Below are 13,169 nucleotides of genomic sequence, written 5' to 3'. Positions count from 1 at the left end.
CAAGTATGAGTGTTGATAAATCTGAACTCAGGTACTGTGCGTGGATGTAGTACACATTTTAGTCAATAAAATGACGAAGCAATGCCACCACTTCTGTTACGAACATGAACCACTGTGGACCAATCCATTTTGGCTGACGAATGACATCCGTCTGTGGTTAATGAAGGAGTACACAGGTCAAGCAATGCTGCGTCATGTGTTATAAAAGGCATGGCAAAGTCCACAGCTTGTGGCCTCCACGATGACAGGTGTCCTTTGAAGTTACCAGTAAAAATAGCACAGACCATAACTCACTTCCGGGCAATTGTTTTTATTTATTCATTTAAGGAGACATGTCCACTGTAAAGTGCACATTTCTAAAAAGGTATACATGTACACGGAGTTAGTTTCCCCTAAATAAGTTGTTATTGTTTCCTTCTAATTCCTCACAAATGAATCCAAAGTGCAGAACAAGTGAAATTACACGGGCAAGAGGTGGATAGCAGGAACAGACGTGCTGAACAGACAATGCCACCTGTGCTTATCCTCCTTATGCGTGTTTGAAAGCCGAGGAGTGACTGAATGCGTTTGTGAAAACACACGGTGAGTAAAGGTGGCAGCATGACTCATGCTTGTTACAGTAGGTAAGACATAGTAGTGTCTACGGTTAGTGTCTATGGGACCACTTCTATTTATGATCAAAAGTTAAAACATTTATAAAAAAAAGAGTTTAAACTAGAAAGAAAGTAATTCTTATAAACAGCAATTACTCTCTCCATTTAATTTCAAAAGGATATGCCATGTGACCTACAAAAACAGACAAGCATGTGCAATCGATGGCATACTCTTCCCTCCGAGGTGATGGTCGTGCGGATGACCACGCAGCACGGCAGCAACTCTCTCCTGTTATTGGTTCCTGCCGCCGGTTGCAGTCAGCTCAGTTCAGGGCCTGTGCTCAACAATTCACAAATACCGGCTCGCCGCATTCAGTAGTATTATTCGCAGTGGTTAAGTCCATGCCCTTCATTTCCTCGCCACAGCCTCTTCAAGGCTCAAGCCCTCTCTGACCACGTCCCTGCAGATCCAACACAGCTGTAGTTGATTTGTTTTAAAAACCCTCCACCCCCCCACGATCACCCACCCCCATCCTCGCCCAGCAGAGGTCGCTATGGAGTCACCATGGCTGCCGTCTGGTCTGCTCCTCCCACAGCTTCCTGTTCGACTGCTATGAGACCTGCTCTACTGGCCTCATCTGCACATCTCCAATCTGGTGACACAAATGAAAGAGATCGATACAAAAACCAGTCGCCACACAACGCGGATCCCTTTGACGGTGAAAAAGTGAGAGAGAAAGACACAGAGCGAGATACCTGGACGTGAGCAGGGGCACTGAGGACAAATGTGACAGCGCTGGCTATGTCTTCGGCTTTCAAACACTGAGAAGTGGAGAAAAGCAGGTATTATCGGTGCAACAATCTGCTGGTATTTTCACTATGTGAAATCAGTCAAAACATGTGCTCTTACTTTCATACTCTCATACACTGCAGCTGCCTTCTCTGGATCACTGTTGTGGTGCCGGAAAGCGAACTCGGTCTCAACTATTCCAGGAGATATACACTGCAGGAAAGGCAAACGCATCAGAAAAACGTACGCACGGACCGCTTGGGAGTGCTCAAGGACCTAGTGTGGAGTTGATCGTGTGATCCAATATGCGAGCCACAGCACAGGTCAAAGCAATAAACTCTAATGAAACCGACACTTACTGTGGCTCTAATGTGGGTGTTTGCTTCACGGAGCTCCTGCCGTATCCCCTCAGTCAACGCAGTCACCGCATATTTAGTGGCACAGTAGAAATGCTCATCGGCACTCGGGACCACTCGGTGCCCACCCATACTGTAAGAGGTGGAAGGGGAGAGAGATGCATGAGCCGGTAACAACATTAGAACTACTTGTGTAATTCTAGAGCAAGATTTCTCACAAGTCTCATGTACTTGTGTACGGGTTGAATATCACATGCATCGTCTTTATTGGGCTTTAGAGGCCCAGGGCAGTTATCCCAAAAATATAGTTAAATCAATTAATAGATCCATTAAGTTCAGAGACAGGATTATATTACCTTCGCATTGCTACATGTGCAGGCTCACAATGGGCTTTACTTAATGCCTGCTGGATTTAAACCACCTCAAGAAAACTTGCGGAGCTATTTATAGATCAATCCATACATTTATTCTTGGGTTCAAAGGGTATAGCTTACCTGTTAATATTGATGATGTGGCCGTCGTCCACATTCCTCTCCTTCATCGATTTGTACGCCTCTCGGGTGCAGATAGACAAGGCTAGGACATTCACCTGCAGGGTGAAGCGAAGACACAAACTGTCTTGTCTTGCTTTTCTATCAATCTCTAGGCGCACTAACCTCAAGTTGATATCAAAGTGCAATGTGATTTTAGCAATATTTAGCAATAGCACTTGATGAAAGTGTATCAGCTGACTGATGTTCACAAGGTCACCAGCTGATCCTGCTGTTCCTGTCCAGCTTGTGGCCTCTAAGCGGCTCCCGTGATGTCATTGGTAGATGGCATGTTAAAGCCAACGTGGTGGCAAGATAGGGGGAAGTGACCAAACAAGGTCAGCGTGGAGATTAAACACAGGCTAAAAATACACTGCTGTACACATTCATGTGGGCTGCCATGACAACAGATGGACGAGCGTTATGAATGCAGGACCTGGGAGGAAGGGACTTTGGAGCGGGGGGGTCTTCAGTAGTCAAGAGCTCTATGAATCACAATGTAAGGTTTAAACAAGATAAATAGTGCTGGCTTTCATTAGTGGGCCTCTGCTGTGCATCTCCTCAAAGCCAATGGAGCAGCCTCTGTGAGAGGAGGGAATCTGTGCGAGTGCACCAATAAAAACCAGTGCAACATACACGGAAGACGATAATTCTAAACAACCCTACACTGAATAAAAACAAGGACTGTTTTGGTTGCATCTACATTATGATATGTTCTATTTGTGTGTCTGTGGTGATCCACCCACGTCGATCATGTTCCTCCAACCCTCTGTTTTTCCACTGAGCAAGGGCTCATTGTGGGCCAATCCGGCGTTGTTGATGCACACGTCCACGCCCTTGTGCAGTGTCTTGATCGCTGAAAACATGGACAGGATCTCCTCCTCGTTGGACAGGTCACACTTGTAAGGAATCAGTGTGCCGCTGTAGCCTGCACTCTGACATTCCGCTGAGAGCTTCTGAAAAGCAAAAATCAAACCCGGCTCAACAAAGAATTTTCAGGAGGATAATAAAGACAAAAATGTGGGCACTACGAGTTGCCGTGAATAGGTAATCGGGACGGATACACTATTAAGCAAGGGCTGGAAATGATCAACCCTCAGCAGGGTAATTAAGACTGATAAACACTCTACCCGCTCAGACAGGGGGGGAGACAGTGAGCGCGTGCAGCCGTAAAATCAACCACAGTTGAGGGCAAAAGGTCCCTGATAGCGCCTCTGAAAAAGTCTTCTTCTTTCACCTGATAACAAGGTGCGCATTGATTAAAACTTCATTGAGTAAAATCTAAATCTGGACCCTGGACAAGAAGAGTGAGCGTTTGCACAGATGGCCTCTTCCTTTGGGTCACAGCTGGGCTGAGCCTGCTGCAGGGTCCCCTCCAACCAGAGAAGAGATTCAGAGCAGCCATGTCACATATTGAGAGTGTGACTGTGACTATGCTTATGTATATACACAAGTCCAAATACTCAATACAAAAAGGGGCAGGATTTTTGTACTGATGCCTATCCCCACAATGCCATGTCAGCAATGTGGGCCCTCCACATGTTTGTTTTGATGTTTCTTTAAGATCCCTTTCAACATTCGTACTTGCATTGACGGTGAGAACTAAATCTAAATTCTACGCGCAGAGCGAAGCACATCGTAACGCAGGTACACAATCATAGCTCACAATGCTGAGCCCTATTTTGTGTGGTGCAACTATTTCGGGAAAAGAGGCAGCGTGATCTGAGTTTTCCTAAGCACCCAAAATATGAGAACAGCATAGTCAGAATATAAGTGAAGAAAGAGCAAGAGAAAGGCAATCACTCCTCACGTGGAGTAGTGTGGATCAACGTGACTGAATTTTCTGTTGAATGTCTGACATCTGGACACGAGTACTGCAGCCAATCCCAAAAGAAGTGAACTTGTGTGAAGCCTGCTTTGTGTATTTAGGATGAAATTGGATTGGATCATTGGGGCTTTTCTTCTTTAACAAAACATACAATAGAGGGAATGTGTTGGGCCCTCATCTATGCGTTGCTTAGGCCCTTGAACATGCTTTCCAGGAGACATAAGGAAGGACAATACATGTTACAGGTTAGGAACTTACAAACGTACAAGTTTGGTCTTAACTTCGCTGGACGAACAAACACTCTTACTGTATTTTGTCCATTTTTCTTTGGATCCGGGAGAAGATTGCTTCTGGACCGATACCATTGGACACAGAACCGAATCACCTTTGTCTGCTGAGGACAACTAAGGACCTTGAATCTTCACCGATTCAAGCCGATCCTTAAAATCGCAGACTCAACGGCAAGAAGATACGTTCAGAACACTGACCCACTGAACAGCAAGAGGCTGGTTTCCTGGGCAGTAGTGTATTTATATAAACTCTAATGTTTACTTTAAAGTCATAACTTGGAACTGCAAAGCCCTAAATCAGCGGGTCGTTGCGCATGTTTGATTTGTGTTGTTCAAGGGCAGAATAATTGATGATTTTAGATAATTTACTCTGGTAATGCGCCGCGAGATTTTGTTTTGTTACATACTTCCTTCCAGAGTGCAGCAACTGTAAGCGTTGCCATAGTGACTCCAACTTTTTCTCCCTCCATGGTTGAATTAAGTCGTACTACCGCCGTCCTTGCTCTCGCTCGCCCCTAATGTGATGGTCAGTACTAGACTCATTGTCACGCTTGTCCCCCCCACTGTTGCCCCGCCTTAGTATTTCTCCTTAGTTTCCTTGCATCCTCCCTCCTTTTCCCCTCCTCTGATCAATCACATTATTCTGATGTTGTGCGTGCGTTGTATGATGTAGCAATCTGGATTTATAGCCAGTGCTCGAGATTAAAACCTTCCAAATTCTTTACTCTTAAGAGGTGAATATCATTTGAGACTAATTATAGTATTGGTTATTAGTCCCTGTAAGCTCAGGGTGGTGCCCTGTTATTTATTTATTTTGTGAATTATCTTAGTGATTATTAAAGAAATTCTATTGCTCTCAATAATTTAGTTCCACACTTGCCAACAACCAAATACGACCCCCTGCCGTTCCCAACAAACGCATCCTATCTCACACTTGGAGCCTGCAGATTTCCCTTGCTCATCCCCTAAGCTGTTTAACTGGGATTATCCAAAGCGAAGGCATTACCTGAATAAAGCTGTCAAAATGCCAAAATACTGAAAACACTTGTCTCATCTGTAAAGACTTAAAACGAGCCCCCTCTGCACGTGTAGGCCAACCATTCCCTTCTGCCCGTCACCTCACAGGTGAGGCTGCGATCGCTGCTCTGTTCAGACATTAAACGGACTGGTGCCTCTTCTTTACTCAGAAAGGAGGTTAAGGTTGAGGGGAGGGGGTAGTGGCTGGGCTTTAAGTGGCAGCAGCAGAGCAAACAGGCTGTGGTCTTGGTCCAACAACAGGAAGTCTCAGGCTGTGAATCTGTGTGTGTGTGTGTGTGTGTGTGTGTGTGTGTGTGTTCTGGCACCAGCTCCACCACCATGGCCAGCACGAGGGCCGGCACTGGCCACGCCTCCAGCAATGGCACAACAGAACCCTGTTCTACCGAGAAGCAACAGCCACTCTGTTGGCAAATGTACCCTGCGCATGATTCACTTTAAAAAGCACGCATTTTAAAAGACAGGGAGGAGGAAGAAAAACAACAACAAGTGAGCGTATCTTGATGAGGTACAACATTTAATCAAACATTTTTGTGTGAAGGCATCCTTCACGTTCTGCGTACTAATCTTGTACCTCTCTTGACTGTATTTACTGAATGTAAAACTATTACATACACGCCTATTTACCACCTGCATTATCAGTTACTCTCACATGGGTTTGCGCGTGGGCAGTTTGCTCTTACCCACGCAGTCTTGATAGGGCCGACAGAGATAACAATTCTCACAATTCAAAAAAGACTAACAACGTTCCAACAGGTCATAAAGCCTTTACATAACGCAGTGACGGGTGTACATACATTCATCGCAGGCCCCTCTGACACATGGTTAACATGCCAACTAGCCCACACTCACAGCCCTGCAGGGGGTGCGGGGCTTATATAAGATCTACAATGCATGGGACATCAATGTCCCGCCACATGTTTGGCAATCACTCACCCGCTCACACGGTGGAACTGATGGAAATGGAGCGGCAAAAAAATTTAAATAAAAAAAACGTACTGGGTCAGAGGGAAGGGATAAGAAATAAAGCTGCCCAAACACTACAGGCAGCCGCGATGTAAAGTGGTGAGCCAGATCAATGGCAGGAGGCGGCAGCGCCGAGACAGATTACATTTGTCTCATGACTTAGGAGGTTTTGCTGACGAGAGATGGATGATGTTGCTGTGGGCCACTGTGTCCCCTCATATATGTGGTAAAAGACTGGAAGGTTGTTACCAAAAAATCAAAAACGTGCAATGCAGCTCCCCTCCCCTCTTAATCCGTCCTGTCTCAACTATTAAATACCTGTGACACACAGAGCTATTTTTCCTGTCAAAATGCATTCTCATCCTCATTACCGAGACCAGTGATCACAAAAAGTGTGCAGACGGAGGGAGGAGCAGAGGGCGGGTTGGCAGCCAGAAAGGGAAACAGGAGGAGAGTGAGAAAACAAAAAGCTGCGGCCCGCTGCGTTGAAGCTGATCAAAACACATTCAGATTTCCCCGTGTGTTACTCGGAGAGCAGGAGGGGAACAGCAGCACAGGAGAGGAAACCCAGCAGTCGCATCGCGACTAATTTAGAGCAAATATCTTCGTAAAACTGGTTTTAGAGATACCGAGACGTTTTTACTATGAATAAAAAGTAATTAGTGAAAGAGATTTATCTTTGTTAATGAAAAAACAAAACAAAACAGTCTCCGAGACCAGTTAAGACACTTTATTCTTTACTCTAGCCCTGTCCATCGCTCCCTATCCAGCTGAACTACTACTGTGTGACTTCAAAACAGACTCTTTTAAGTTCAGCCTGAGCATAATCATACTGTGTGGGGGTCAGAGGACATAGTGGGTCAGGGGGTTTAAATAAACAGATAAAACTGAGTTACTCCACAAAGGATCACACACAAAAGCACTATTTCAAATCTTAATTTACTTAAGATGTGCAAATACGTTTTATTGAAAACAAGTCTTTAATCATAAATAAATAGCATGAAAAAAGAACTAATTGAACAAAAACATCTTAGTCTGTTTTGAACAAAAGGGCTAAATTAGAGTGTCCCAATTAAGCTTTAGAAAAGGATTGCAGCGGAAAGGAAAGTTCGTAGTGTGATTATCTCTTCTGCCACCAAACAGTACAAAGGTCTGAAAGGGCGGTTTTATAGCACTTCTTCAGGACGGTCTCATCAAGACAAAGAGATAAGAAAAATAATTACACCCTTTGTTGGGAACTATATTCATTGACAGACTTTTGGGGAGTTCCAACCAAGGAATACGTTTTAACCCTGAACCTTAATGACCTTTGAACCTTAAACATGGTAACTACATGGCAACCGAGTGTCAGGCGCAAAGAGAAAGGCTTTCGTAACCTTAAGAGTCCAGACTAAACAATGAGCAGGCAGCCAGGTATTGTTGTGTGTTCTGACACATTATTTCTCATTGTCAATTCAACATAACACACACAACAAAGTGCAAGTCTGACATTTGTCAGCCATACTGCAAAACTAGATGACTTGCAGAAAGAGAGTGGCCTTTGGTCACATATTCACACGCTCTTGTTTGTAGTCGAAACATGCCGAGTGAAGCTTCCTCCTGTTCCACCAGCACCCATCACGTGTGTGAGGAGTGATCCGTGCACCGCAGCTGGATGGAGCTGCGAGCCACACCATCATGCAGGCAAAGCTTTGGCTACCAAGGACAGGCCCATAGGGACGGTGTCGATCGGGCGCGTCCAAAAAGCCTTCTCAGAGGGCGCCGGCCCGAGGCCTTTCCGCTTTTGAGTTAAGAATAAACACAAAATGTTTTGCCAAAATCAGACAAACACGCACCAACGTGGAATTCTTTACCGCCAACCCCCCCGCGGTAGAAAGCCTTCCTTAGCACTCTGCTCCGTCGTTGCTACAAATAAGCATTCGCTAACAAGCGTCGGCCTGCTCCTGCTGTTGCACTTAGCGTGGTGGTGGTGACGCCTTCCTGCTCCCGCGGCAACATCAGAGGCCTCCCCCGAGCCCCCCGCACACAGACACACAGAGACGAGCCTTCCAGAAAGTCTTCAACAGGACCGGACAGGAAACGCCCCACCTATCATAACGGGAGGGGGGCGGTGTTGGAATGTCAGCGCCAATAAACCTGACAGGTGATGAGATGTGGTGGTGGGGGGGGGGGGCGCAAAGTGGCACTGAGCTGCCGAGACCGATCACACTGAAAATTAAATGAGACTCTGACTCTTCAATTTAAAAAGCAGTAGTTAAAAAACACTCGACACATGAGCAGTGAGAAGCAACTGAACTGGTGGGTTTTTATAGCGGGCCATTAATGCAGGTCTGAGGAAACATCTTTGCAGGCTGAGTTACGGACCAAAATCGCAGGTATTTCAACACCAGAGTGTACAAATCAAAGTTCCTTACACAGCATGTCAACCCCAGAAAAGGTGAAGGAGAGCTTGAAACTAATGTCAAGGTGAGAATGTGACGAGGTCAGCGGTGTTTGCACATCGGAGAGGAACGAGAGCAATTTCTTATCTGCAATTTCTTCCCCTGGTATCATAAATCTGTGTGTAGATACCGGCCGATGTCCTCTGACCTGCAGCGAACGGGGGATTTATATGTGAGGAGACGCTGTTATTTGTTGTGCTGGCGGTAGAGTCGCCTCTCACTTGGGGGCAGAATCCAGGGAAACGTTAAGGATTATTTGTGAGGAATAAGTCTTTGTCAGCTGGAGGGGGAAAAAAAAAACCCAGCCGTCAGTGGAAAAGCTTTCTGCTTGGATAAGACAAAAGCCTAGGAGCATGAAGGAGAAGCCGCCACGCAACTCGATGAGCTCGGGTTGAAAACCAAACAGCTCCTGTGCAGTGAAGGTAGCGGTGCTGGGGTTTCTCTCACCACCGAGTGACAAGCAATGCAGGGAATTCTAAAAAAGGCCCAATGACTGAACAATTATTCATGTATGTACAAAGGTTAAATGGGGTTTTACGGTTAAAGAACAATGTTTCATCAACTAGCCCACTCTATATTTTGCACATCCAAATAATACAATAGAAAACTATATAAAGAAGCACACGCACGGACTAAAATAGAGGTTGAAACATAAAAGTGAGTTAGGGAGTAAATCTGTTTGATTGACCCACTTGAAATCTTTTCTGTGGTGTACGTATTCTGCACCTACTGGTCGTCTTTAATTGTGTCACCTCAGCTTTCTAAGCATGACTGAGCTCCTTTTAGCGCCCGCAGAATGGGCACCAAATTCAAGCTGGTGAGCCAAGGTCTTAAATTAACCTTCTGGCTCACATTTCCCAATGGTTTCGCATTTATATTCAGATTTTCTCACTCGCATAAAAGTTGCTTTGGCTAGTGACAAAAGGCTACTGCTTTATGCAGAGTTGCACGATATATCAAACCCCACATATGGGCTATGTGGGCCCAATCCCAATAAACCAGTAGCTTCAGTGGATGTCCTCTCCTTCTGGATCAGATTTGCAAAAGAAAAAAAAGATGCATAACGTTATACTAAGTCCAGAGAGGACTTTAATGTCTAAAACATAAATCTGCCGTGCGTACGTACGGCTCACGAAGGCCCACTTTAGTACTGCGCGGTCCTATGCCCGGAGGCGACTTGTAAATCTTCTACACCCCCAAACAATACATTGTGTGCGCTGTGACGAGAGAACGCACCTCCAGCTAAACCATTGCGCCTTCCGCTAGGCATTGAGAGTTAATGAGAAACCGGGTTGTTGCTACTTGGGGGCGTCCCCGTCCCCATTCCATCCCCGAGCCCATGGTGACCACACGTCTCCCTTCTGCTCGTTGCTCCCTTGCTGCCAACGCTACGGTCCCACGGACAGCCGAACAATGGAGCAGCCGGGACCCTCAGCTCCACTTTGTCCGCTTTTTATCTACACCAAAATCTACGACATTTGAATATATATCGAGCCGTGTGCCGTTTTATCTGGTCTGCTGTTACGAGTGGGAATGGCGGTGTTGGACAATAATGACATCAAAAGCAAAAGTAAAGAATTGAACACTTAAAAGGGAAGATACAGACTAAGACTTAGTGATGGACACTCGCACTCTCCACTAGCAGCATGCCAAGTTTGGCACAACTACAGCGAGAACTCAGTTTACACTGCAAAGAGTACGTATTGGCTTGGTCCCTCAGCTCACACAGACTACTCCCCAAGGTCTTGTACAAGTGAGGCAATTGGTCTCCCAAATGGAGGAATGGAAACATGTCACTCAACACAACTTGATATCAAAAGTTTGGCTAAATATTTCGGTACTATAACGGTTTATTTCGCCTCTCAAGATTGTTGCTGTGCCGGGACCATCTCTTTAATGTCAATTGATTTTGCACATTGCGCTCTTATCACACCCAAATGGATGTTTATTCTCAGTAAAATATAGCAGTAAAATAATAAAAAGGTTTAAAATGTTGCGACCATGTTTTGTCACAGACAACTGAAACAAGATGCTGCAGTTAACTATTGACAGCAGGGACCATGTGACCAGATTATAAATGGAGGAAAGCTATTTATTTATTTTTACAATTCCCACTCACTATATGGATGTGTGTGTGGGGTTAATGTGGAAAACATCTTGAATTTAATAAAAACAAGAGCTAACTGAAATATGCTTGGAAGAATAAAAACAACTACAACTTTGAAATGGTTTAGTCACCTCTTATCTTGCTTTCACAAAAAAAAAGTTCCTGAATCTGTCGCTCTAATTCTCAGCTCATGCCAAATGATGTTGTTGTAAACACTAAACAGCGTAGTAAACGGGTATAATCGCCAAAGTACTGCTATTACATGAAGCTTGATGTAAGAAAAAATGTATACGACAACTACCATCAAATTTAAGTTCATTATTCAGCATTATTCACACAAGTGGATGTACTTAGGTCACATGCTACGGCACAGAACGCCTAAACATTCAAATATGACAGTTTTGTTAACAAGGCCTGCTACGCGACAGTGCTCTGCATTGAAGAAAAACACGTTCGCTGCCTATAAGGTGTCAGAATTTAGACCGGACTGAATTTAGACCATTGCTGAAAACTGGGACAAGTGGAGGCTTAATTATTGGCTGACAAGATCAGCAAGGTGTACAGCCGTGTGGCTTTAGGTTAGGCAAGGTTTAGTTGGGTGAGGCCACTGACTACAATATACCTGGATTCTGCCTGTTAGTCCCCCCCCTCTTTGAATATATAATTTTCTAAATTACAGCCATAAATTCACTGGTTTCATATGCGGCTCAAACATAATCACCCCTGTCACTCATATTTATCTTTAATTACAAAATTGGTTATAAATTAAGCTCTATTGTTATACAGCATTGACTTCAAACATATCCAAATGTGATGTGATGGTTAATGTTTGCTCCAAACCCTGCTCAGAAATGAAAATACCCAGAGAAAGTTGAGTTCGGAGACATGAAATAAAAGAAGACAGGAGACGTCCTAACATTTGCCAAAGACCCATGGGCACCAACTGATCGCTCTTTGGAAACCATAAGGAGGTCATTTGACTCTAGCCGAACCGGAGGGAGGGATGGGAGGGCGACCCACTAGTTCCTTGGTCAGTTGAGGAATCTCCCTCCCTGAACTGTCATTTGGAAAAGACCGACTTGCATCCCTACCAGCCGATAAATGCTGGTCTGCTGCTGACTGTGACCTCTAACCTCACCGGAGAAGGTCAATCAAAAGAGTGATTTTTCCAAGGAAGGATTAATAATAGAGATTAAAAAAAGATTATGGGTTTGTGGGAGATGCAGAGTTGATGCTGGGGCGGGAGAATCGCATTTGCCTTTATTCGGTGGGTGATGCCGTTTGCCAATCCGGGGTACAATCAAACCCCTGAAACTCGCATGGGAAATCTGAAGGGATAGTCGGCATTTAGGTGACGTCACTGTTTATAGCTCTTATGATGCCGGTTGCTACGGAAAAAAAACTATACGTTACTAATATTCTGGATTCAATAACGGTAAAATACAATATCCACGTTACAGTCAAACTATTAGGATTAGTGCGGTGCTTTTCGTTCCGTAACGTTACACATCGACTTAAGGTTACCTAACGTCACGTTGACAAAAGAGACGGCTGAAGTTGTAAAGCTAACGTTTGCTAACGGTGGGCGTCAGTGAGCTAACGTCAGTTTGTCATTGCTCCAACAGAGCTAGCTTATCTTTTTGAGGTCGGAGCGACTATTTCGCGGGAGGTGTTAAATGACATGAAATCAAACGCCCACCTCTATTTTGTCGACATTCCTGGCACAGCCGACCACCCGCATGCCTTGCTGGACCAGTGCCCGGGCTACGGCCGCTCCGATGCCCACCGAGGCTCCGGTCACCAGGGCCACTCTGCCCTTCCACCGCTCCATCTCCACCGCGCGCTCGCTCTCTGTCCACCCGTACACGGAGCCTCGGCTGCGCCGCTGCTCCTCCGTCCGCTTTTAGCTGTCGGCAGTGCGGGTCAGACGCGTTGGGGTTTGAGGGATGCAGCAGCTACAGCCTCCCGTCGCAGTGTGCACAGCATCCAGGGCAAGCGGCGGAAAGTGTGCCTTGAGCCCGGATCCATGCAGCGCTCCTCTGGAAGCCCCTGGCGTGAGTAAATGTTTGGTTCGTGCCACCTCCCACTTGCTTTTTTTTCCTTTTTGAGTCCTAGTGGCCGAGCTGCATTGAGAGCTCGCCCCGTGTTGTCATCTCCCGCCGCCTATTGGGGAGAAAAAGCTACAACACTGGTGTTTTGCACGATAACAGTAATCACAAAGGTGTTGCTGGGA

At 45.5% G+C, this 13,169-nt stretch overlaps 1 protein-coding gene across 1 annotated transcript; it reads right to left on the bottom strand.

Moving 5' to 3' along the window:
* Positions 1-294: 294 nt before the first annotated feature.
* On the bottom strand, positions 295-13,121 carry dhrs11a (dehydrogenase/reductase 11a). Its single transcript, XM_040182417.2, has 7 exons — positions 12,636-13,121; positions 3,016-3,225; positions 2,234-2,328; positions 1,743-1,872; positions 1,504-1,596; positions 1,350-1,415; positions 295-1,246 (listed from the first exon to the last, which is right to left on the bottom strand). The coding sequence occupies exons 1-7, from the start codon at positions 12,765-12,767 to the stop codon at positions 1,205-1,207; spliced, it is 768 nt and encodes a 255-aa protein (XP_040038351.2). The 5' UTR covers positions 12,768-13,121; the 3' UTR covers positions 295-1,204.
* Positions 13,122-13,169: the final 48 nt, after the last annotated feature.

The sequence above is a fragment of the Gasterosteus aculeatus genome, chromosome 7 (assembly GCF_964276395.1).
Source record: "Gasterosteus aculeatus chromosome 7, fGasAcu3.hap1.1, whole genome shotgun sequence".
In the NCBI taxonomy this organism is placed as follows: Eukaryota; Metazoa; Chordata; class Actinopteri; order Perciformes; family Gasterosteidae; genus Gasterosteus; species Gasterosteus aculeatus.
The sequence above is the reverse complement of the archived record's forward strand: the minus strand, read 5'-3'. Positions and strand labels throughout refer to the sequence as shown.